The 27,110-nt window shown below is 45.9% G+C and overlaps 1 protein-coding gene across 1 annotated transcript in view; it reads right to left on the bottom strand.

Moving 5' to 3' along the window:
* Positions 1–1,460: 1,460 nt before the first annotated feature.
* The window catches only part of St6galnac5 (ST6 N-acetylgalactosaminide alpha-2,6-sialyltransferase 5), a 164,923-nt gene continuing 139,273 nt past the window's right edge, over positions 1,461–27,110 (bottom strand). Inside the window, exons 4-5 of the mRNA XM_052178474.1 lie at positions 20,413–20,520; positions 1,461–1,692 (exon numbers count right to left, since the gene is read on the bottom strand). Of these exons, the coding sequence (XP_052034434.1) occupies positions 1,461–1,692; positions 20,413–20,520 (340 nt within the window). The remainder of the gene's footprint in view (positions 1,693–20,412; positions 20,521–27,110) is intronic.

Here is a 27,110-nt window from a genome sequence, read left to right as displayed (position 1 = left end):
TTAAGAAGATGGGAAAGAAACCAGTGGTGTGGTGTGAGTCACTTTATTCACAAGCCCTGTTCTGTTTGTAGAGCAATTCCTATTTCCTCATGACATTAGCTGCTGCCCTCAAGTCTGTTATTAGACATACTAATATCCCTTTGGCACTGTGTAAGGAAGGGTCTAGCATTTCTTACTTTTCTGAGCAGTACACATTTCTAAAATGAAAGTCTGTAATACTATTTGATCATGGATTTGAATGCAGAGAGGGGCCCTTCACATTATTCTAACATCTGCAGCCAGTGGCTCAGAACTGTTTAGTGTCCTCAAAACAGGGGCAGCTCTCTTGGCACTGCCTCCAATTCCTGCCCCCAAATCCTCACTTTCTTAAAGAATCTAGGGATAGTGGTTAGACAAGTGAGACCCAGGAGGAGGCACGATTTCTACCCAGAGGAGCCTGACATCTCTACCATGACTGGAAGGTCCTTGCTACTGTCAGCGCCACATCAATCCAAGTGTCTACTCCTCTTATCAGTGAGAGAGGCGCTGACAATCTTAGATTCTCAAGAGGAACTCCGGGAATTTTCTTCTACATTTTAAAGAGCGGAAAGTAGAACTCAAAGAGAAATAGCTTATATTACCCATTGCTACTGAAAAAAAAAGACTATGGTATGTTTAAATTTCTCTCATTAGCATCTTTTTGTTTTAATAACAGTTTTTTTTGGTTTTCAATTTTGTTCTTTTGGACATTTATGTACATTAGAAAGTGTTATAGCTGTTTTTGTTATGAAACAGCAAATTGCCTGAAGCTGAGAGGTTCAAACAACGCTGCACAATTCCACGTCAAATGCCGATTTCAAGCTAATAACGCAGCACATTGCAAACTCAGTATGTCATCAGCCCGATCCTAACCTATCCCAACCACCATTCAGGATTAAAGAGTCAGGGAGAATAAATTACCACATAATCATAATCTATAAAAATACTGCCTAGAGTACACTAAAAAACTCTCAATAAATAAATAGCAGACATTTGCTTTATGAAAACCATTGGAAATGTGCTCTTCAGAAACAAGTCCACACTTTCAGGCCTTTTACAAATCACAGAGTCTGACAAATGACAAAGATTATAGGTCAGGTTAGGTTTCTGATAGAAAAGTCTTTTGACGTGGATTATCTGAAAAGAAACACAATGAAAAATATCGGGCTGCTCCTGTTTCAGTTTTGAAGGCAATACTTCCAGAGACCTGGAGGGTTCCTAACCGTGGCAGTGTCATTGAATCAAGGCTTCAGTTGTTCTTTCCAAGAGAAAATACTCATTAGACTGTACGCGTCCTGCAATGTTCGCTGGCCGCTGGGCTCTGTCCATGGTGCTGAAGGACGCCGCTCGCTGGCCACCCATCTCCCCGCCTAGAGCTTAAGTCCTTCCTCTCATCCCAGACAGCGTGGACACCACGCCTTCCCATCCAGCACGTCCACCCCTCAGAACACAGGCTTGTCCTCAGCATGACTCACAGCGGGTGATTCCGGCTTCCAGTCTGGTTGGAAAAAGTGAATGTTGAATGTCCGCGCCCAGTTCTTAAACACCCGTTTCTCTGTAATGAACCGGTGGTGACTGCCCTTGCGTCCGCGCTCGTGAGAGAGATACATTGTACATTCATCAGGTCCCGAAGGCTCATAGTAATGATAGGGCACGGAAGGATGCTTTGGGTCCCTGTGGGAGGGAAGTGGAACAACTGTTAAAGTAGAAGAGAGCAAAATAATGCAAACACCCAAGCCACACCCGGCGAGGAACTCGCTTTCCCAGTGTTACCGCAATAGGCTGATAAACACAAACCTTATTTCCTCATCAAAAGAGCTTCAGCTGACGGCTTTTTTTCTTCTGGTGTTGAAGTAATAAGAAAATGAAAAGATTTTGAGGACGTAAAGTGAGTGTAGCATCAGAGTGTAGGACTGTGCCGTGGGCTGGTCAGGCCCCAGGGTTTAGGCCCTGCAGGGGCACGGATACAGGATACACTCGTAGTTGTCAAGCCTGACAACGTTGGGAATGAGACCCAGCCAAAGCCAGAGTGTCTCCCTTCCCCACTGCAGCAGTGCATTCCCACAGGGGCTTCCATGGTAAGGAAGATTTAAAGGGGTGGTCGGGGCGGGGCGTCTCTGGAGTCCTGCCCTTAGGCATTCCAACCTGGCTCTGCTTCAGCCACACGGAAAGTTCGGTTGTCAGTTATGCACACCCTCCCCCACCCTCCCCCACCCTCCCCCTACCTTTGCACTTCAGGGTGACCCACCCGCCTGGAGTTTTCTTATGCGTTCATCCTTCTCTCTATTGGGAATCAGATGGATTCTCTCTGTGGTGGTTTGGATGAGAATGGTCACTGTGGGCTCAACGTTTGGTTCCCAGTTGGTGGACTGTTTGGGGGGAGATTGGGAGATGTGTCCTTGTTGGGGAAAATGGCATACTGGGTGAGGGAACTGGTCAAAAGCCCACAGTCTGTCTGTCTGTCTGTCTGTCTGTCTCTGTCTCCCTCCCCACCCTCTCCCTCTCTCTGTTTCCTGTGTATGCATCAGGATGTAATCTCAGCTACTCCTCAAGCACCACACCCGCCCGTGTGCTGCCGTGCTCCCTGCCATGATGATCACGGACTAACCCCCTGAAACGGGAAGTAAAACTGCAATTACATGCTTTCTGTTGTAAGAGGCCTTGGCCATGGTGTTTCATAGCAGCAACAGCTCAGTGACTAAGACACTCCTCCCGGGCCTCTGTTCCCATCCCTCCGCCCCACCTGTCAGTCTACCCTGAGAACAGGGATTTACCTCGTTTCTGAGACTATGCTTAGGGTAGATGGAGGCAATAAACAGCGTTTGAGTTTCTGTCCTTGGAGGGAGTGATCAGCTGAATGTTGTGCCACCACAGACACTTTCTCCTCCAATAAGCCTAAGTCTGATTTTATCATGTATAAAAGAAGACAGACAGCAGGCAGCCACTGTTTTATCCCAATTGTTGCAGACGGGCCGTATGTCTAGAGTCCAGAGTCTCTTGGTCCGGAGACTCTCAGTTCTCCCTTCCCTCATGGGAGGCTGACGTTCTAGCGTGTTTCCCTGTATCTCCAATTTCCACCTCAAATAAAAAAAATCGATTGATTTCTTCAAGGCAGTAAACCCAGTTCTGATATGTGGATTGGGGGGGACCCCAAATGTGCTCTGGCATCAGATTAATCCCCATTTTAGAATAGTGCTCCCTCTTCTGGACTTGAACAGTAGACAATAAGTTTCATCAAGGTATTCAGCAGACAACTAGGCATATCCCAGTCAGCTGTCACATAGATCCCAAGATAACCATGAATGCAGCCTAACACGAGTGTAGATCGATGTTGTGGTCTGAATAGGAATGCCCATCCCCCACAAAGACTCATTGGGGCATAGAAAGTGGCACTATTAGGAGGTGTGGCCTTGTTGGAGGAAGGGTGTCACTGAGGAGGAGTCTTTGAGGATATATATGCTCAGGCTATGCTCAGTGTGATGCACAGTCTCCATCTGTTACCTTAGAGTCGAGATGCATCACACTCAGCCCCTTCTCCAGCACCACGCCTCCCTGCAGGCTGCCATGCTTCCAACCATGATGACAATAGACTAAAGTTCTGAAACTGTAAGCCAGCCCCAATTTAATGTTTTCCTTTATAGGAGTTGCCTTGGTCATGGTGTCTCTTCATAGTAATGAAACCCTAACTAAAGACAACCTCACTGTCATGTCCCAAGGTCAAAAGGTTGGACACTCCTGCAAGAAACTCTGAAAGGCCCAGGATGCTGAATATCTTGTGGTAGTCTTTTAAAGCCTGATGCCTGAGGGCCCTTCTCTAAGAACAGGAGCTCCTGTCCCCAAGATGCTCCACCTATCAGCAACCCTCCTATTTTTTTTTTTTTTGGAGGATATCAATACTCAAATGAGTTTTAGAGTAGCAGCTTTCTTGGGTCAGAGACTGAAGTCTTTTATCAGGAGAGGTATCGAGTCTGTGGCTCCAACAACAAGAAACCTCTGGGCAGCTTCTCCTCTTAGGTTAAAGTTGTTCCAAGAAGAAAGGTTTATTTGTGCCATGTCACCCCAGATACTGTGCTGAGTTTACACTTTGCATCTCTAATAATCCTGTCTCAGAGCAGGGGCTTTTCACCTGCCCTTCAGTCACCACAGATTTCCACCCACCCTAGACCTGGAGTAACACCAAGATTCAGTAGGAAGCATTTGTAGTACAGAAAATTCATGTTGGAGAAAACTCAGGTTGGAACTAGCCACTCCTTACAAACAACAACCAGAGCAGGTCATGGTAAATTGTACTTGTAATCCTAGCACTTAAGAGGCTGAGGCAGGGGGACATTGTGAATCCCAAGCTAGCCTGGGTTATAGAGCTGGGCCTTGTCTAAAGCAAACAAATATCAAAACATAAAACAACAGCAATAAATAAGGAAATTAAAACTCAAACAAGAAAACAAAACACCAAGGAGTAGGCGTGTGTGGAATCTATCTCTGCGGCTTCCTAGAGCAGATTTGGAGAAGGAAGGCTGCCAGATCCGCTCTGCCATGCTGTTACAGGGGCTGACCCTCTCTTTCCCATCAATTTAGGCTTTAAATGTGATTCACCTAGGTTTCAGGCATCTTATTGACATCAATCTACTAGGGAAACAATTAGGTTTCTAAAAATACCATGTGATTGATGTAGTACCTAGGAGTAGAAGGTAATTGGAAGTCGGCTAAAAGATGCTCAGGATCAATTTCCTGATCCACGAAGACCATCTCTTTGAATGAAAGCTTATTGGGATTTGTATTGATCACCTGGAGGGAGATTAGATTTATGCGTTTGGGTATCATGGTTACACAGGTGTCCAAGTGGGCCATTCTTGGAAGTAAAATTTGTGTTTCGTCTTTTAACACTTCTTGGTGGTTTGAATATGTCTGGCCCATGGGAAGTGGTGCTCTTAGGAGGTGTGGCCTTGCTGGAATGGGTGTGGCCTTTCTGGAATGGGTGTGGCCTTGTTGGGGGAGGGGGGTCACTGTATAAGCCAGCTTTGAAGGCTCCTAGTGCTCAAGCTCCACCCGGTGTGAAAAACATCCTTTTTCTGGTTGCCTTTGGATGGAGACACAGAATTCTTGGTTCCTCCATCACCATGTCTGCCCGCATGCTGCCTTGCTTCCTGCCATGATGATAACGGACTGAACCTCTGAACCTGTAAGCCAGCCCCAGTTAAATGCTTTCCTTTATAACAGTAGCCTTGGTCGTGGTGTGTCTTCATACCAATGGAAACCCCAAATAAGACAGAACTTGGTACCAGGGGCTGGGGTATTTCTGTGAGAGACCTGACCATGCTTTCATTTGGGGACTTTGGAAAGCAGTGGAATGCTTTAAGTGGGACTTAGTGGGTCAAACTAATAGAAGCATGGAAGACAGTGATGCTGAGGGCGATTTAAACTGTGGGGGCCTGGCTCTAGAGGTTTCAGAGGAGAATTTTAGTATGTGTCCTAGAAAGAAAAAAGGAAGGAGGGAAGGAAGAAAGAAAGGAAGGAAGAAAGGAGACAAAAGGAAGGAAGAAAGAAGGAAGGAAGGAAGGAAGAAAGAAAGAAAGGAAGGAAGGAAACAAAAGGAAGGAAGAAAGAAGGAAGGAAGGAAGAAAGAAAGAAAAACGGAAGAAAGGAAAGAAAAGGAAAGAAGGAAGGAAGAAAGAAAGAAAGAAAAACGGAAGAAAGGAAAGAAAAGGAAGGAAGGAAGGAAGAAAGAAAGAGAGAGTGAAAGGAAGAAAGGAAGGAAGGAAGAAAGAAAGAAGAAAGAAAGAAAGAAAGAAAGAAAGAAAGAAAGAAAGAAAGAAAGAAAGAAAGAAAGAAAGAAAAAGCTATATTCCAGATATAGATTTTGTGCTGCAGCTGGACTTGGTAATTTATGAGAATCTCCCGGGAGGTACTGGTTTTGAAGGTGTGAAGGGGTCATGGAGAGCAGCTGAGGCTTGGCACTGTGAGGGGCCAGGAAAAGCCATTGGTGGAAGTGCAGCCTCAGTTGCCAGGACTGAAGGGGTCATGCAAAAACTCAAGGCTTGGCAGCGTGAAGAGAGCCTATGAGAGACTATTGGTGGAGCTTAGTTTCAATGGGAGACCCCAGTGTATTGAAGATACCAGTACTAAGAACAGCAGCAGCAGTGGAGTCAGCCAGAACCTAGAGTGCTACAGAGGGCTGAGCTGGAGAAGTGGTGTCAGCCCTTTGTAGGAGCCCAGAAGATCACGTGTAGATCCCAGACACTGGAACAGAAGCTGTGACGTTGAACTTGCTTTAGAGTCCTCAAGATGTTAGAGATGCCAGAGCCATGGGATATCTGCCAAGGAAAGCTGCTAACAGGGAATGGAACCAGCCCAAGAGAAACAAGTTTGTTGCAGTCAACAAAGATGAAAGGAATTGGAGATCTGAAGAGTTTTTGGCATCAGACATGGAGATGCAGCGTTTAGAGTTTGCCCAGCTGGTTTTTGGTCTTGCTTTGGTTCAGCATCTTCTCACTATGATGTTTTCGAATGGTAGTGTATATCCTGCGATGTTGGAACTATGTGATCTGCTTTTTGATTTTGATTTTATAGGGGATTACAGTTAAGAGATTGGATGAATCTCAGACGAGACTTTGAACTTTGGACTTTTCAATGTTGTTGAGATTGTGAGTGACTGTGGGGACTTTTAAAGTTGGGCTAAATATATTTTGCATTATTCTGTGTCCCCCACTAGACTGAAGTGTTTGAACAAGCCCATGGGGCCATGGGATGGAATATGGTGTTTTGAATATGCTCGGCTCATGGAAAGGGGCATGATTAGGTGGTTTGGCCTTGTTGGGAGAAGTCACCATTTAGAGGGTTTTGCAGGCTCCTAATGCTCAAGCACCACCCGGAGTGGAGGAGACGGTCCTCCCGGCTGCCTGCAGATGAAGATGCAGAACTCTCGGTTCCTCTGGCAGCCTATCTGCCTGCATGCTGCCATGCTGCCCGCCTTCATGATATGGACGGAAACTCTGGAACTGTAAGCTAACCCCAATGAAATGTTTTTCTTTACAAGAGTTGCCTTGGTCATGGTGTGTCTTCACAACAGTGGAAACCCTAACGAAGACATACTTTGTCCAGAGAATTAAAGAGCCCTTTGCTGGGCTCAGGATTACATGGCTGAAGTAAGGACGCCTCCAGAACGGGAGTCTGCCTTCACCTTTCCACTCAGAAAGCCCTTTCGGCTTCATCCTTTTGTTACATCTTCACCCTGCCTTTCTGAAGGCTATGCACTTTTCTTATGCCTCCTCCGATGAAAACCACCAATGCCTGTGAATTTTTACATGTAAAGGCTGTATTCAAAGGGATGTGGTGGCGACTTCATGTCTGGGCCAGGGAAGTGGAAGGAGACTGGGGGGCAGAATGGTCCAGAGTAAGTTCCTTCTGGCTGCCTCGACTCTCTAAAGCAAAGAGTAAGTTCTGCAGAGCAACCAGGAGAGGGCTGGTTTGCCGTTCTTTTTAGAGGAAGCAGGTGAAGAGATGGAAGGAATTAGCATTTAATGCACATGGATGCTTTAAGGAAATATCACTGCTAGCATGCGGCTCCCATAGATTCTGGTTTAAGTCATAAGGAGAGGTCCCAGCACAAGTGGTTTTTGAAGTACTTTTAAGTTTGAGCATCAAATTAAACAGCAGCACTATTGGATAATCAAACTCATGAGGTGAGATAAATATCTACAGTCTCGTGAGGATTGCAACAGAGAAGTGAAAAAACAGAGAAGTGGCTGTTTTCAAAGAATTCCAGAATAATATAAAAAAGAGGAAGAAATATATTTCACCCCCAGGACAGGGCAGCCATTGTTGAAGGGAGGATGTGGCATGAAACCCATGCTGGGAAAGGGATGGGAGAAATACGCCATATGCAAGGTATAGCCCTCTCCGTGTTAAGGACCAAATGGAAGACAGTCCCTGTATCGTGGTGAGATTCAGCAGGAATCACGCCAGTCAAAGGACTGTCAGCAGAGGGAGGACAGGAACACAGACCCACCTTCCACCCTGGTAACTTAGAGGGACCTCAGCTCAGGCCAATCAGGATACTGGCAGAGATGCTAAGGGAATTCCAGAACTCACCACGTTAGTGAAGTAAAGTTGGCAGGGTCACTTAGTGTCATTTTTTATTTAAGCATGAGGATTAAAGAAAAGAGAGGCACTCAGTAACACATGCTGAAGTAGGGGGTATGCGCTTTGCAGGAGAGCACCAGGAAAGTGAGACACACCCTAGCATGGATGCAGGCTCGGGGGGAATAAGCAATTAATTACTCTAGAATTAGCCATTTTTCCCATTTCAGAAGCTCCCCAAGTTACCCCCTAAAGGTTGTTAAGACCATTTTCCTTCTTCTTTGCATGTCGTCAGGATATCCTCTGGGAATCTGTCTCAGCATCATTAGTAATAAGCCATGCTGATACCATGTACAGTCTGATAGGAGACACTCGCAAGACTTTGTCACATCTGTGGTCCCCTTCCCAGAAGAATGACACCAGTCTAATGACAAGAAAATGCCAGATCAGTCAGCGGTGTGGGAAATTCTACAAAGCGTCTGAGCACCAGGCTGTGCTCTTCAAAGGTGACAAGGTCATGAAAGTGGGAGACCTGAAGAGACAGGGGGCACAGTGGTGAGGGCACTGACATCCTGCGAAGGTCTCAGAGGAGGAGAAAGGCCATCAGCAGAGCCACGCAGGGTTTCAGGGAAGTCTGGAGTGTGAGTATCACACTGACGACAATGACTCAGTTTTGCTAATCGGACCACAGTTATGCAAGTCTCAGCACAAACAGACAGTGAAGAGCAAATGGGCACTTTAGGCAGACCACTGGTGTGAGTCTAAAACCATTCTAAACATATGTTATAAAGACGATATATTTTATGATCTATGCATGCATTTTAAAGCAAACAAAACTAGCTCCTTAGGATAGTCTCTCCTATTCTATCCATATAGCCAGGGTAGAGAAGCCGTGTGTGTGTGTGTGTGTGTGTGTGTGTGTGTATGTGTTTGTATGTGTCTGTCTGTGTGTCTATGTGTATGTGTCTGTGTGCTGTGTGTACGTCTGTGTTTGTGTGTCTGTATGTTTGTGTATCTATATGTGTGTGTCTGTGTATATATGTCTGTATGTGTTTGTGTGTCTCTCTCTCTGTGTCTGTATGTGTGTGTGTTTGTGTGTCTGTATGTTTGTGTATCTATATGTGTGTGTCTGTGTATATATGTCTGTATGTGTTTGTGTGTCTCTCTCTGTGTGTCTGTATGTGTGTGTGTTTGTGTGTCTGTATGTTTGTGTATCTATATGTGTGTGTCTGTGTATATATGTCTGTATGTGTTTGTGTGTCTCTCTCTGTGTGTCTGTATGTGTATGTTTGTGTGTCTGTATGTTGTGTATCTATATGTGTGTGTCTGTGTATATATGTCTGTACGTGTTTGTGTGTCTCTTTCTGTGTGTCTGTATGTGTGTGTGTTTGTGTGTCTGTATGTTGTGTATCTATATGTGTGTGTCTGTGTATATATGTCTGTATGTGTTTGTGTGTCTCTCTGTGTGTGTGTATGTGTGTGTATGTGTGTGTGTGTCTGTCTGTGTCTGTCTCTGTATGTGTGTCTGTGTGTGTCTGTATGTGTATTTCTATGTGTGTCTGTGTATGTGTGTATGTCTCTGTGTGTGTCTATATGTGTGCATCTATATGCGTGTGTATCTGTATGTGTGTGTCGTGTATATATGTCTGTATGTGTCTGTGTGTCTCTGTGTGTGTCTGTATGTGTCTGTCTGTCTGTGTGTCTGTCTGTGTCTGTCTCTGTATGTGTGTCTATGTGTGTCTGTATGTGTATTTCTATGTGTGTCTGTGTATGTGTGTCTGTGTGTGTCTATATGTGTGTGTCTCTGTGTGTGTGTCTGTATGTGTGCTTTGTTTTGTTTTTTCTTGTTTTTTCAATACAGGGTTTCTCTGTGTAGTCCTGGCTGTCCTGGAACTCACTCTGTAGACCAGGCTGGCTTCAAACTCAGAAATCCCCCTGCCTCTGTCTCCCAAGTGCTAGGATTAAAGGCGTGCACCACCACTGCCAGCTTGTATGTGTGTGTGTGTGTCTGTCTGTGTGTCTGTGTGTGTATGTCTGTATGTGTCTGGGTGTGTGGGGGGCGGGGTCCCCACGTGTACATGTTCAGTGTTCACAGCAGTGTAACCATGTTTGTAGAGGACAGAGGACATAAGCAGCTGCTCCTCTTCTGATGCTGTCCACTTTATTTTTGATACAAAATTTCTCACTAGCCTGTAGTTCACCAAGCAGGCTAGGCTGGCTTGTTAGGAAGTCCCAGGCATCCTGCTGTCTCTGCCTCCACAGTCCCGGGATTGCACTCTTGTGCTGACACACCTGACTATTTTCCCCCACGGTTCGGAGGCTCCAACTCAGGTCTGCATGCTTACAAAGCAAGTACTTGACTGGCTGCGCTGTCTACCTCAGTCCACAAGGACACTAGCCAGGATGGCCACCTCAGGCCCTGTGGACACTTGCAGAAATTTCCACTTCAGCCTGTGAGGACACTGACTGGGCTGTCTACTGTACATGCTTTCTTTCCGTCTTCCTTAGCCCTCTCAGCTAATACCAAAGCTTCCACTGAACAGATTAGTGCATGGCCCCCAGGTGGCGTTCAGTGCTGGCTTTAGGCACAGGCCTCAGCAATCTCCTTATACCAACAAACCTAATCTTCCCAGTGGCCCTATAAGGATCAACATTAGCTCACTGTCAATGCTTTACACTTAAAAGAGATGCTTTATATCTTGGAGAGACGTCTGTCTCCCAGGTAAGGTTTCTATATGGAATGGTCCCCATGTTTCTGCTGGGTCCCAGGCAGTGAGGGGCAGTTTGTTTCCTGTTATGGTCTTCGGGGACCTCGTCAGAGGGCCTCTGACTGGCACTCTGCTTCCTCTAGCAGAGACATCAGGTGCGGTTCTGCCCGCAGGATAAACGTCACTGGGGCGTTGTAATGCTCTATTTTTTCCAAGCCCGCAGCTGAGCTGAATAATCAGTGGGAAATATAATATCGAAAAGCGAGGGGGTCCTTCAAGGTTTCAGAACACGACGCCTCAAGACATGGGGTCTTCGCCTTTGAAGAGACACATGGGCAAAGTCATTCCTTCCTTGACCCCCTCCCCTGGAGGCCCTTAGAGAATTCCTGACCTTCTTCTAAAATAGACCATAAAACTTTCAGCCCTTACCCAGAGGAAAGAAACACACTTCCTTCAAAGACACAGAGATGACAAGGAAAGCTGAAGAAAAGTCTCAGTAAATCCTCCGGTTTAACATCACTGGGCTATGCCTTTTGTCTAATATTGCTCCACAACTGTCTGCTTCTTCAAAATTAGCCTGCTCTCACATCTTCCTTTTCTATTGAGTCTTCTTTCTGAAGGCTCCATGCACATAAACTTATAGTGAGTAAAAGTGCCGTCTAGGCTAAGACTGCTCATTGGGTGGGGGCATCAGCCACAAAGACTGAGGACGTCCCAGGGTGAGAATGTCATCTTCATTTCCCTAGAGCCTGAGAACTTTCTAGACACACTGCTGTGTTTGGCCTAGTGCGCAGCATGTCTGACTGATACTCAGGAAACATTTGAAGAACACAGAGGGATAAACAGTGGCTGTGGCCCCGGCTACTCTGCCACTGGACCACCCCAGAGCCCTTTAGAATAAAATGCTCTCCCCAGCAGCCCTCCCTCTCCCTGGAGACCCACGGAGCTACCTTTTGTGTTGCCTGGATTTCTTGTCTGAGGAGCCTATGTCAAGGAACTAGCTGCTTGCCTTGGAAGCCCACTGGCATTACCACTGTGTCTGGGGAGCACGCAGCACCCAAACCTAGCTGCCTCTCCTTCCTGGGAGAACAAGCCACAGTCCTCTTCTGACACCACACCCTGACTCCCAGAGGGGCACCATCATGTTTCAGGAAGAGCCCTAGGAGAAAGAAGTTTATGGAAAGAGTCAGCAGCGTCAGGTGAGAATTTGCCCAATTGTGGCAAAGGCGGGGAAGAGGCGGCTGCCAGGAAGAAGCACGGTCGTTTCATGCCTCACAGAGCATGAGCCACACAGGTGTCATTACCATTCTGAACCTGCCCGCCGTTAGAGTCGGACTCCGCTGGCGAGCTACTGCCGGGTGGAAGCTGTCCCTGTTGCTTCTGATGGGAGCTTTATTAATGCTCACTAGCTAATAATTCTAGCAGAATCAACTCTCAAGTATTCATGATACCTTTGAGATGTCCTTCACATTATGGATGAGATATTAATTTAGTTCCATGACAGCAATCACTCTGACTCATTGCTTTGCTAATTAATAAGAAATGATGGCTGACAGAGAGCTGTAAACTGGGTAATGTGCAGAGTATGACCGGAAATAAGATTATTAGGTGGAATTTAAACGCTTGGCCTATTATTATCGCAAATAATTTACAAAGGGAAATGAGATTAAAAATACTCACCATAACTTAGTTTAGAAAGTAATGATAACAGGCCTTTTCTGCAATTTATAGTCCGTTCAAAGAATGGGTTTGGCTCCCTATCTGGAGGTGGCATGATTTAAGGGTCTCCCGTACCCAGCATAATACATTGTGATGCTGTCACTGGGGCAGCACAACATTAATTCTCTCCAGCTTTCTGAACATTGACGGGTATGAAGTTTGGTAAGGGAGGGGTCTGGGGCCTGGCATGTAAGCCTGTCCCTGGGGCTCCGACGCTGGCCTCCACAGACAGCTACACAGACTGTGAACTCGGAGTTTGCTAATTACAGCTTTCATCCACCCCTGTGCCTCTATTTGACTTGCAATGAATGTTTTGAATCAGATTATTTTTTTTCTCAATTTGCTTTTAATGTATGTGTGTCTGAATGCATGCCTTGTGTGTGATGGTGTCTATGCAGGTATGCGGTGTTGGAGCTCTGGAGCTGGGGTTACAGGAGCTTGTGAGCCTCCTGATGTGGGGGCTGGGGACTGAACTCAGGATGTCTGAAAGAGCAGAAGTCATTTCTCACCACTGAGCCATCCCTCGGGCCTCTGACCAAACTCTCAAGCCCTCAAGGGAAAGTCTTTTGGGTTGTCAATGAACTGATTTATACTGAAAATGCACCACGTTCTGGATGATAGCAACATCTAAACATACAAAGGAGGACTGAGTATCACCCCTCATCTCAGAGAACCGATGGCTACATGAAGGAGCTGAAGACACCATCGGGGCGCTGCAGCGGAGGCCAGGGAGCCTGCAGGGCCGACTCAGGAGTGGAAGGGGCTGTTGTGGCTAAAACAGGAAGGTGAAGGGTTAACTGCTCGGGCTCTTCAGGTTTGCAGATCTCGGTCCAAATCCTACTTCCTGTCCCTTATCAGCTCTGAGACCTTGACTGGCCATCTGTTTCAGGTCTGTGGGCTCAACTGTAAAATGTTGGAGCCAGCATCACACTTCGGATTACCCCAGGAGTCGGGGAACTAAACCATGTGTTTAGTCTAAGCACGGGGCTGGCTTTGGCTTGTGCATAGGAAATGGAGGTCATTATCCAGTTAGGAAAGAGCTGCTTCCAGGTGAGTGAAGAATGGAGGAGAAGGAACCTCCATGCGGAGGGAGGAAGGATATCTGTAGGGTCAGTTCTCTGACAAGATTTTCAGGATGGCTGACATAAATCTGTGGGTGCAGGAGACAGGACCAGAATCGTGTGCAGAAGGCACATCCTGAAGGGATTCTGGGCTAAGCTGGAGAGAATGAATTCCGTTCTAAAAGCTTTGGCAAGCCCATGAGCTGTGTCAAACAATAAGATCAGGACTGTGGCGTGGTCTATCAGTCCAGGGATATCTGGACGGGGAAGCAACCAGGGTTGGCAAGAGCAGTTTGTGGTGACAGCAGACATGGGATCAGGAGGAGAGGCTGTCAGCCCTCTGATGGCTTGTAGCCAGAAGTTCAGTCTCCCAGGTCTTGCATAATCCCCCATCTGCCACTATAGCCATTTCTACACTGACCACCCCGTCGTCGTCAGTGGTTTTTACATATAAATATGGAAGTAATCCTTTTCCCAAAGAGTCCATTATCTCAATACAGTTAGGACCCACTGGGAACTTTCTTGTTTCCAGTGACTTGGTAAGGTTACTGAGGCCCATCAGGTGGAGTGAGGCAGCCAGAGCCCCGGAAGGCTGCGTGGAAGATGACATCCCACACCATCTTACACGTCACACCTACAGCTTCGGGATTCATGGATTGCTCAGTGTTTGCCTCTCAGAGCATTTAGCCTCAAATCCCGCTCTGATACCAGGAGAAGGTTGTTGATCCAGTCACGCAGGCTGCCACTCTACCTATGCAGTCAGCGTAATGCTTTGTTTCTCTGTGCTTCTGTTTCCTGGTGACAAGGAAGTGCCAGTTACACTTTCCTGAAAGCCCATGGACATTGTGTTTAGATTAGAAAGCAGCCTGACTGTACCATAGACCAGGGAGCCTATTGAACTCCCATTAATTTACTTATTCACTTTACATCCTGATCAAAGTCCTCTTCCCAGTCCTTCCCCAGCCAGCCTTTCCCCCATTCCCCCTTCCCCTTCTCCTCTGAGAAGGTGGAGGTTCCCGTGGGTACCAACCTACCCTGGCACATCAAGTCACTGTAGGGCCCCTCCCACTGAGGCCAGACAAGCAGTCCAGTTAGGGAACAGGAAGCATAGGCAGGCGACAGAGTCAGGGACAGCACCTCTAGTTATTGGTGGACTCACATGAGGGCCAAGCTGCACTTCTGCCACTTATGGGCAGCAGTGTGGGTGGGACACCATCAATAGGACAAAACAGCAGCCTAGAGAATGGGGAAAGATCTTCACCCGACATCCAATAGAAGGCCGATATCCAAAATACATAAAGAACTCAAGGAGTTAGACACCGACAAATCAAAATAACCCAGTTAAAAAGTGGAGGGCAGAAGCTAAACAGAGAATTCTCAACAGAGGACCCTCTAATGGCCAAGAAGCACTTAAGGAAATGTTCAATGTCCTTAGTCATCAGGGAAATGCAAATCAAAATGACTCTGAGATTCTCCTTTACACCCATTAGAACAGCTAAGATCAAAAAGTCAAATAACAGCACATGCTGGTGAGGATGTGGAGCAAGGGGAATGAATACTCCTCCACTGCTGGTGGGGATGCAGATTTGTACAACCACTCTGGAAATCAATCTGGTGGTTTCTCTGAAAATTGGGAATAGTTTTACCTCAAGATCCATCTATACCACTCCAGGGCATATACTCCAAAAACGTTCCACTATAAGGATACTTGTTCCACTATGTTCATAGCTTTATTCTTAATAGACAGAAACTGGAAACAACCCAGTTACCCCTCAACTGAAATATAGATAAAGAAAATATGGTCCACTTACACAATTGAATACTACTCAGCTATTAAAAACAAGGACATCATGAAATTGTCAGGCAAATGGATGGAAGTAGAAAATATTCTGAATGAGGTAACTCAGACTCAAAAGGACATGCATGGTATCAAACTTCTTATTTGCCAGGGGACAGCTGGTTGCAGAGGAATCCTATGCAAAAGTCCATTCATACACATGTTGGAGAGAGTCTGCCCTGGTCAGATCGGGGAGGAAGGTCCTTACCCTGGGGATGGAAATATTCCTCTAAGTTCAGTTGAAAACTAAGGATAGATATTTCAGAAAAACACAGGGAATCAGGTGCCCTGACAGTGAGCTTCTTCTGCATAGGCACTGCCTTTGTAGCCTTCGACCTTTGTGAAATGGTTATGAAATGAACAAAAGTCTCTGTGATCAACAAATGAATGGTTTCTTTTGAAGGTACCCATTGTATCTTAATCCACAGCAGTTGATTTGTGAAAATGAGCGTTTGCTGAGGTCTGCTGCCACGGTGAGAGACGGGAGAAGCCAGAGAATGGTTAATGCTCTGAAGGGAGCCTTGTGCCAGAGCCATGCAGCTGACCCACAGTCAGCTCTCAATAGGGCAGAAAGGAGACCTGCCTCCTACTGAAGACCATGTCTGTCCTTCCTTTCCAGGACCCAGTGGCCATCTGTAGCTGTGCACTAACTAATGTGCCCTTGGGGCATCTTTACAGTCTGTGCCATGATGGATAGCCTGTTTTCAGACTAGTGAATACACCCCCTGTGACCTCAGGGCTGTGCTCAACTCCCAGCGTCTAGTGGACTCATCATAAACTTTCAAGACCAGTGCTAATGCCACCAGTGTGTTATAGACCTGAGAGCTGAGATTCTGAGACACAGTCACTACATAGCCTGATCAAGACACCAAGGACCACTGAAGGTCAAATAACTTTCTCAAGGTCACAGCTCCCTTACAGGCAGAAAAGGTTTGCTTTATTCATAGACAACTTTTTTTTAAGGAAAGAGTTGAGGACAGAGTCACCCCCCCCATATTTAAAAGTGAACTCCACCACCCCGCACCCCAGGGCTCCAAACATGGAACCAAACATACAAGACTGCCCATATGGAGGTCACCTTCTGGGCCATTTAACCAACTCAGTAGCCTCCACCAACACAAACCAGGCCAAACCGTGTCTGACCCTTGTGGTATATTACATCTTAACTCCCACAGTGTAAGGAGTTGCATGCTCTTGGGGTCTCTACTATTTTTGGCTACTTTCAAAACGAAGCCAAAGGCAGAACAGAACAGCTAGAGAAGAACAAACTTTCTAGGTTGGGTTTTTACTCTCTGAGAGAAATATTATTTTCAAAAGACAATTTATACATAAATAAGGATTATAGAAAATGCTGTTTAATAGTTTCATGGTAGGTGGTGTTCCCATGGCCATTGTTAGTTTGATGAGGGCAAGGCTTGTTGTGAGCATCTGAGATGACAAAGCTGAGTTATATTCTTTGAATTTTTCACTGAAAATCTTGATATCTTTCGACATTACTGCAAAATAATACTTGAGAGAATATCAACTCTTCTGCGTATCTTACATTATAATCTTAACCTAGCAGTAAGGTGAATAATAGCCGAGAGTCTCACGCATCACCAGCAGTGCACTGCACTCACTATCTCTGCATCCTCTCCACAGGCAGCTCGGTTCTTAATTTTCACATGTCCACGGTATAGATGGAGAAACCAGGCTCAAGTCATGTAGTTGTGAACTAGGTCCTTGTAGTTCAACCAACATATATTGAACATAAGGGGCAGGTGGAGGCATGAATATGTATCTCTCATTTTCTCTTCTGAGGTGGTTAATATTGATTATTAGCTTGACAGTATCTAGAATAACCTAGGAGACAAACCTCTTGGCATATCTCTGAGGGAGCTTTGAGACTGCTTTAATCACGATGGGAAGACACTCCCTAAATGAAGATGGCATCATCCTATGGGCTGCATCCTTGAACTCTAAGAACAGAAGAGGGAACGGAACACCTAGATTCATCTCTGCTTCCTGACTGGATACAATGTGACCGGATCCATCTCTGCTTTCTGACTGGATACAATGTGACTGGATCCATCTCTGCTTTCTGACTGGATACAATGTGACTGGATCCATCTCTGCTTTCTGACTGGATACAATGTGACTGGAACCATCTCTTCTTTCTGACTGGATACAAAGTGAGCAGATGCCTCTGGCTCCTGCAGCCAGGACTTCACTGCCAGCATGGACTGTACCTTCAAACTGTGAGCTGAGAAAAATCCTTCCTTCCTTCCTTCCTTAGGTTGCTATTATTGGACATTTTACCATAGCAGCAAGAAGTTTACAGAGACACCTTCCTATCCTTCTCTGAACAACCATGACTAAGTAAAGAAGATGCTCCCAGGAACCCAAGCCTTCCCTCTAGTGGCTTTCTGAGACACAACTGTGGGAGCACCCTTCTGAAAAGTCCTTGCTCAGAGCATCTTAGGCAGACAACTACTGAACCTTTTCAGTGGCAGCTGAGTTTCAGAAGCCCAGAGCTGGAGGCAACATATGGCATGTTGACATCTTAATTTCCTTGTTAGAATCATTCCATACGTTGTCTCCATCCCACCATACTAAGTAGTAAGGAACTAACTGAATAAGAGAAATGACAGGTTAACTTGCCTTTCATTTGTTTTCCATAATAAATGGAATATTTCCTTGAACACTTAAAGCCATTAACATTCAATTTATTCATGCTTTTTCTTCATGGCATCCTAATGGCAATATTACATAATTATATCTGCTGTGTAGCCATCAGCTTTGATGGCAATGCCTTGCATATCTGTTGTCAGACTGTTGATAGGAGGAGGCAGCTTGCTTTTTAATACCATTCCACCAACTTCTTGGACCTCAACTGTCAAACAGGGAAACAATGCCAGTGACATAAATGCTCAGGAATGAGGACCCACTCTAACACACCCTGTACTCTCCACTTACACGGCACTGTTCCAGACAGTCCGAATGTGTTAGCTTACTTAATCCACCCACGGCGCTCTGAGGCGGATTCTGTTATCAACACCTCCACTTCTACAAATGAGGACGGTGAGGCAGAGAGAGATGAGGTGGCTTATTCAAGGTTGCTTTAGGTTTGTCCACACTGGGCTTGGATCCTGCAGTCTGGACCTGGCGGAAGGATTCCTTTATGTTCCAGGGTTCTTGGTCTGTGCCTTTCTTTCTTTTGTGCAACTCAGTCTTACATAGAGGAATCCATCCTATTATGCTGGGTACTGAGAATGTGTCAAAATGGCAGGAGTATGGCTTGAATGCCTGTTGGAGTCAACCTTGGAGTTTAGCTGTCATGTTTGAGGGACTAGGGACAGCCAGGCATAGGGTGCATAACTATAACTCTAACACTCCGGAGGCTGAGGCAGGAGTGTGGTGAGGTTGAGACCAGCATGGACTACACAGGGAGACCTTCAATGCTCTTTTAGAAAGCAAGAGGGAAGACCAGGTAGGATCTTTGAAAGGATCTGGTCACAAGGGCTCTGTCCTTTTTAACAGGTTGAAGGATCTGAGGATCTGTGGGTGGTCTTGAGGTGGGCCATTTACAAAAGTCTGTTCCTGACTCTGTCCATATCATCATTCTCACATGTATGTTATCTGGTTTTGCTTCACCATGCCCACAGCACCTGACTGAACCTACTTAAATGAGGAACAATTTATTTCAGCTCCAGGAATCAGACGGCTCAGCCATCATGCGGAGGATGTGAGAGAGAAAGATGGCTCATATCCCAGGGGCCAGGAAACAGAGAAGGGAACACTCAGACGCATGAGGCTTCCTTTTCTCTCCCTGAATCACAGTCCATGAGATTATGCCCTGCTTAGTTAGTCCATGTAGGGAAATGCCCTCAGAGACACACTCAGAGCTGTACCTCAGTCTCCTAGGTGGACTTGATAGAGATTAATCTTCATACTGCATTACATCCTGGCCTTCACCCATCACAGCCCCTTGATCTTGGTCAGGCCTGCCTCTAGAACCCCGAGCTGAATAAACTTTTTTTCTTCATAAGCTCCCCAGTGTGTGGCAGTAAGTTCTAGCAGCCGAGAGATGATCAGCAGAGATGTGTCTAAGTACTTTCCCTCATTCTTGCTCTGTTCAGAGTATAATTTTTGCCTGAAGACCCATGACCTTTGAGGCACTGTTAGGTTTGCAATGAGTGAAGGGAGATGTATGCATGCATTTTAGCCAACAAGATGTAAATAGCTCCTGTCCAGGTTCGACCCTTTGAACACCAGGGGGGACGTCATGAGGACACCATGAGCATTCCTGAAAATCAAGGTGCTTTCAGAATTGAGTGGCCTCGGGAGACCCTCTATGTCCGAGTTCTCTCTAGGCTACTTTCCACAAATCAAGACCTTGAAAAGGGCTCAGCGCTTCCATGGACACAAAGTACTGTCTGCCCGGGCACAGGTCAGGAGGGGACTCCAAGCATCAAGCAGCAGAGATGTGTGCACACCAATGTGTGCGCACTGCTTTTAATGTGACAGGCCAAATGATTGTGCCTGTGGTTTTGGCTCTGAGAATGTGAACCTGGGCTAGAATGTGGTAAAAGGAAGAAACTCGGAGGAATATTATAATTTCAGGAAACAAGCCTCTCGGTCCAAGCAATTGCCCCACGAATTCATTTAAACATTACTGCATTTCTTCCAAATGGAAAGGAAACTCATACTTCTGAATGCCTGTTCATCATCAATATTATGCCAATTATTGCATTACTTTTGGCTGATAAATATTCAGAGAATAAATGAAGCCCATAAGATGGATTAATTCTCCAGGAGTGCAAACAAAAACTTTCAATATTTTATATCACATAATTAAATGCTGTTAGCGGTTTCTATAGCCAGGACTTGGGACATGCTAATTAATTGCTCTGAGAAGGTGCATTGACATGTTTTGATGTTCAGAATCGAATTGGATGATTTCTAAGCCCTAAATGGCTCTGCTGACGAAGAACATTCACAGAATCAATCCTACCTGCAGAAGTCTGGGGGGACCATGCCGTAGACATCGATCCTCTCACAGAGCTCCAGAGCGATGGTCATGGTGAACCAGCCGGTGCTCAGCCAAGTGTTGGAGATCTTCCTGGAAGGAACAAGGGTGAAGTCTGCACTCTGCTAAAGTGGCCCCAGGTTCCAAACCACGCTGGAGCCAACTATAAAACACCCCCACCCCTAACGGGCACACATACCTATGCACACACACACACACCCCACACATGCACACATGCACACATGTGCACCACACATGCACACATGTGCACCACACATGCACCCAGGCACACAGGCACCTTCATACGTGCACTTTTTCTCACTCTCCCCCATTCAGTACACATTAGAATCTTGCTAAACCAAACTCTCTTACAGCACATTAATAACTAATGTTGATGCTTAAGGGATTTCTACATCATTAAAGATAATGATCATTGTTTGAATGCTTAGGTGTGTGTGTTGCCATAATTCAATTGTAAGATTACAATATCCATGTGGCCATTTGGTATTAATGAGAATATTTGACTAGAAATATTCCCTGTGTCCCTAAACAAGCTGGATTACAAATAATATAAATATGGATAAACAAGTAGGTCTTGCTATCTCTTGTTCCATCTATCTATTAATCTACCCACTTATCTGTCATCTATACATATATATATGCATGTATATGTATGCATGTATGCATGTGTGTATAAATGTTTGCATATATGCATGTATATAACACATCTATCTTCTACTCATATTTATCACCATCATTTGTTACTTATCAATCAATTTTATTCTGTCATCTGTCTATTACCATCTATCACTTATTAGCCATTAATCTATTTGTCTACACATCCATCTACCCACTTATCACATATGTATGTATGTATCTGTCTGTCCATCCGTCCATCTACCCACTGTTAAGAACACCAGCATTGACTGAGTTTTTTTCTTAGGAGGATCACATGCATTTGGGAGGAGCGGAGGAAGAGAGCCAGAGGGGTGCTTGCGTCTAATAGAGCCTCTACTTTTGCCTAAGGTCATTCAGAGCCTTCTGAAAATGCCTAAGTCCCAAACTGACAAGTTTAAGGGAATAAATCTGTGCATTTTGCCATTCATTAACATGTGCATTCAGACATCGGAGTGGAGGCCGCCCAGCCTCAGGAGACCAGTGGGGACACGTCGGTCGGCACGGTCTAATTTGAGTCCTGGGAAGGAGTCACTGGTCTCCACGCTCCGCTGCTGTGGATGGTAATTTCCGTCCCTCTGGGACTGCTGCCTTTTCTTCCTTCAGTGCCACGGCCCGCCTCATTAGCCAGCTCCAAACACCCACCTTGTCCCCAAGGTCAGACTGTCTGACTTTGCCTAGCCACGGAGCTGTGTGTGAGGTGAATAGCAGAGCCTCAGGAAGGGCTTTCCAGATCACTGTAGCACTCCACGCTTTGAGAGGGAAGACTGTTAAACAGTTTGCTCTATCCCCCCGCCCCCCATGCAGGGAGAGAAAATATTCTGTGGAGAGCCTGACAGACACGGGTGGGTTTCAGTTTTCATGTCCAGCCTTAAGCCTTTAACGTGTTTTCCTCCACTCCACAGCTTCCTGACCAAGCTTGTTAAAGCCCCCACAGAGGAGGCTAACCTGCGCTTGGCACTCTCCTGTTTCTGTCACGTGCAGCTGGATAACCTGAGGCAGGTAGCTGCTGATCTCTGAGCTGCAGCTTCCTCTCTACAAAACAGACCTAGATGCTCTGTCGTCTGGCCATTTGAGAACATTAGAAAATGTCCACTAAATGGAGGGGGCAGAGGGCGGTGATGACACAGAGATCCCTCCCTTCTCTCCTGGCTGCTGGGGTGAGTGAAAAAGGTAAATAATTTAGCATTCCTTCAGTCCTGTTTAGTACCCAGGAAGAAAACCCTTCTAGCCCTCTGGCACTGGGGTCTGATGGAGGAGGGTGGCATTTGAAAAGAACAGAAGCTTCCAGTTTTTGTAGGTATTAATATATTCATTTCCTCTCACTGGGGCTATACCTTCATAAGGCTTTGGGTTTGAGGGGCTGGGAAGGATCAGAGCCAACTGAACTTGAAGGGGGAGAGGAAGAAAAACCTTCATTTAAAGGGAAGCCCATCTGTTTCTTGGGAGGTTCAGTCATCAACTGACCAATGCAGATGTGGATGCTTCGAGTCAACCATCAGACTAAGCCCAGGGACCCCGGTGGGGGAGCTGACAGAAGGACTGGAGAGCAGAGGGGGGCTGCAACCCCATAGGAAGAACAACATCTGCTGGCCGGATCATCTAGTGCTCCCAGGAACTAGACCACCAACCAAGTAGTGTACAGGGAAGGATCCATTGCTCCAGATACATAAGCAGCAGAGGATGGCCTTGTCTGATATCAGTGGGAGGGGAGGCCCTTCGTCCTGTAGAGGTTTGATGCTCCAGCATAGGGAGATGTAGAGCAGTGGGGCAGGAGGGGGTGAGTGGATGGTGGGGCACCCTCATAGAGGCAAAGGGGAGGGAGGAGAGGGCAGATGTGGGATGTATATATATATATATATATATATATATATATATATATCTGAGCCCATGTTCATATCTCTGCTGTGTTAATGTACTGGGCAGCTTTTCCCAGATGAGTCTGATGGAGCCCAGGAAAGACTTAACCCTCACCCATATCCCAGAGATCCCCGAGAGAACTGGGAGCCAGTGGCCACACCCATATCTTCTGCCTTCCTGTTCCCTGGAAACACCAAGCAGGGAACAGAAACTTCCTGGAAGGTTTCCTGTGATGACACAGCCTAGAACACAGGAGGACTCGGAGCCACAGGAAGTGGATCTGCAGGTGGAAATGGGAAGAATACAAAGTGGAGGGCTAGAGGAACTGCAGTGAGGTGCTCTTTTAAGTGCCACTTAAAATTTCCCAGACTTCCTAAATAATAGCCTTGGGATCACACACCATAGAAACGCAACCGCTTTGTTCTGTCTTCCTGAAAGGATCAGAACTCTTTTTTCCCTCCAACAAAGGAATAGCTACTGTTTTTACAGTTAATCAGCTGTAATGAAAGAATATGAAGAGCTGTCATGTGCTTATTAGGGAAAATTAGCAGATATTCTTTTATATGATGAAGTAACACAGTGCGCTGATAGCGCTATAGTGCACACTAAATTACAATTAAAGGCCTTTCTGCTCTGCCAGAATCTCATTTATAATCTCAATGGAATATTCTTCCTGCAGTTATTTCATTTATGCTTCCTTTATGTAATTACTATAATATTGGTTCTGAATCATATTTTCCTAATGTGCCCTTATTCAATTATAAAGTTATTTTCAAGTATAGTTACTTTCTAATATCAAAGAACATGATTTGGCCGTCTCTGTCATCTGCCGTGCTTCTTAATTGCAGAGTGTTCATGAGCCATCTTCATCTCCACTTTTAAGGGCGACATTTCCTATAAATCAAAATCAACTTAGCTTGGCTCATTTCTTAAAAAATATTATCCTGAGCTGAATGTTCCAGTGATGAGTTTGGTTTGGATAGAAAGCCAATTCTTTAATGTATCTTCAACATATGCGGTCATATTGTTGGATCTCTCTGCTTACATACAAGGAATATTTTCAACCCAAATGTTCTGGGTTTCAGTCAAGTGGAAATCTGTTCTGGAAGGTTGTTTCTGTCTCCCAGACTAAGAACAAGGACACATAAGAATAATGAGTCAATATCAGCCCAGCTTTGCAAGATAGTCCGCTAAGGTAAGAGATGCAGAGCTCCTCCCGAAGGGTCGATACGCTCCAGCACGCTACAAGGTCATAGGTGAGACTGCCCGAGTAGGGCAGAGGGTGATAATTCAGGTGTATCTGCAGAAGGAGGCCCAGAACTCAGCTGCAAACACTTCTCACTTCTTACAGCTGAACTAATGAAGAGAGATGTTCTGAGCAGGGGTGGGGGGTGGGGGCTGGTTCATTGGCCAGGCTACAGGGAGGGGCAGGTGTGTCTTGTATGAGACTGGTTCTTTAGGGTCTCGGGTGGTCAAGGATGGTTTAGTCTCCAGCCCGGCTGTATCACGTGATCCCTTGCAGCGATGCAGCTGTGTGCAGCTGTCTTCCTGAATCCCGTATCAAGGCTTTGGGAAGACTTACTTTTAATGAATCATCATTAAACAAGAAACAGAGAATGTGTTTTCTATGGTTCAGACAGTTTCAACTTTTTTAAAAAAAATTCTAAGCAGCAACATTTAATTGTAAATAGTTCCTTGTTTGTTCATTCCTCTGTTTGTTTGTTTGTTTGTTTGTTTTCTGAGACAGCATTTCTCTGTGTAGCCCTGCCTGTCCTGGAACTCATTCTGTAGACCAGGCCGGCCCCGAACTCAGAAATCCACCTGCCTCTGCCTCCCAAGTGCTGGGATTAAAGGTGTGTGCCACCACTACCCAACTGTTTGTTCATTCCTTATAAAATGTGTTCTTGGTGAAAGAACTTGTTGAACATTCAGGGCTGTTTCCTGCTGCTGGGTCACCCCTCCCCAGGTTGACCATGATGGGAATTTGCATCAGCTCTTAACTTTTAATCGGAAGTGTCCATGTGATTCATGGCTGGGCTAGAGATTAACTAGGGTAGCCACAGGTCTGGGCTTTGCTAGTTGTAGGGCTGTTGGGCTAGCCTTGGTTGGGTCTGTTGGCTAGCCATAAGTGTGATGGACCAGTCACAGGTGTGTTTGGCTAACTGTAGCTCTCCTAGTCAAGCTGTAGACCAGTTAAGTCAGGCATGGGTCTAGTAGCCACAGGTCTGTTGTGTCTTCCCAGGAAAGAGGCTGTTGCAGTGTGGACAGAAGTAATGCTTCCCTCCTAGGCCCTCTGCTATCAGGCTCAGCCCTCAAACTGCTGTAAAGTCCCCAAGGTTGAAAAGCATAGCTCTATTGTCCAAAGAACTTGGGGATACTGGACTTTGTTTCCCAATCATGTGTTCCTAAGCTAGCCAGATAGTAGATTTGGTACTTTCTGGTCTTTAATTTACTTAACAAATCTCTTTCAAGTTAGGATAAGAAATGGTGCGACATTTTTTATTTATAAGAAGTACATTAGATCACTAAGCATATGCTAATTATAATGGTATATGCTTTAGAAATTACTTATGAGATCAGTCTGATGATCTGTAGTCACTGTCCCTTACTTCCACCAGGGTGTGAGGTAGGTCATCGAGTCTGTAGGTCCCTGCCTGACCTTCCAGCTCAGAGCTGTGTATCAGGCCACCCCTCTGAGGCTGCTGTGAGTACCCAGCGTGTCCCACCCCTCTGAGGCTGCCGTGAGTACCCCAGGGTGTCCCACCCCTCTGAGGCTGCTGTGTGTACCCAGCGTGTCCCACCCCTCTGGCTCTGTTCATCTCATGACCCCTTTCCCTTTTGACCTTTATCTTATGCCACTTGCCCAGAAGTCCTGGATGCACTCACAGGGGGCCTTCTACAGTTACCCCAGCATGCTCTCTCTCTCTCTCTCTCTCTCTCTCTCTCTCTCTCTCTTTCTCTCTCTCTCTCTCTCTCTCCCCTTGTTCCCTTGGGAAGACTTCTATCCCTCCCAAATCTTTCCATACTTGTAGAAATATTGTCTAAGGTCTCAGTCTGACGCATATTTATGAGAAAACCTTTCGATCACCCAGACCACACAGACTTTTCAAAAATCTGCAACTTATAGTGAGAAATACACCAGGGTAATAAGTTCGTTCACATGTGGGTATGTATGTATTGTTCAGATGTGGATATGTGTGTATCGTTCAGATGTGGGTATGTGTGTATTGTTCAGATGTGGGGATGTGTGTATCCTTCAGATGTGTGTAGTGGTTTTCATCTCACTGTTAAAGCATGTAGTGAAATGGATTTTAGTATATTCTCAGATACAACTGTCACCACTCACTTTAGTACATTTTCATATCTAAGCAAACTGTCCTGTGTCTGCTCATCCACACATGCATGCATCATCACCATCTGAGAGGTTCTTAACTGGTATGTCGCCTTATTCTCAGACAGGTGCCATTAGTGTAGAACCTTCCTGAATACCCTGACTTCATGCAATGTCACCAAATCTCTGAAAGTGTTCTCTACATGCATGTGTGTTCTGCTTACATCTGTGTGTATGTATCATGTGCATGCCTGGTGCCCAAAGAGCCAGAACAGAGTGTTAGATGCCCTCACACCAGAGTTACAGATGGTTATATGTGCCTGTGTAAACTGAACCCAGGTCCTCTGCAAGAGCAGCCAGTGATCTTACCCACTGCCGGTGTCCATCTAGTCTTCATGAGCCCGTTGGACAACACTGCCCTGCCGTACAAGTTACAGCTCCATTGTGTTCCTATCACTACCTGGTGAGTGTGTCAGGCTGTGTGTTTGGAGGAGTGTGTCAGGCTGTGTGTTTGGAGGGCGGCGTCTTGCTTTGGACTGTCCCGAGAGGCACGTGCAAGGTGCAGGGCTGGGCAAGTAGTGGGTTTTCAGTGATGAGCAGGTTTCTGCATGGCTGTGTGTCTTTGAAAGCGGAAAATAATCTCTCTCTCTCTCTCTCTCTCTCTCTGTCTCTGTGTATGTGTGTCTGTCTCTCTGTGTGTCTGTCTCTCTCTCTGTCCCTCTGTCTGTCTGTCTGTCTGTCTGTCTCTGTGTAGGTGTGAGTACATGTGCATGCTTGTGAGTATGTGTGGATGGCAGAGGTCAACCTATCGTTCTTC

Source organism: Apodemus sylvaticus, chromosome 4 (assembly GCF_947179515.1).
Source record: "Apodemus sylvaticus chromosome 4, mApoSyl1.1, whole genome shotgun sequence".
In the NCBI taxonomy this organism is placed as follows: Eukaryota; Metazoa; Chordata; class Mammalia; order Rodentia; family Muridae; genus Apodemus; species Apodemus sylvaticus.
Note: the sequence above shows the minus strand (reverse complement) of the source record. Positions and strands in the feature narration are given on the sequence as shown.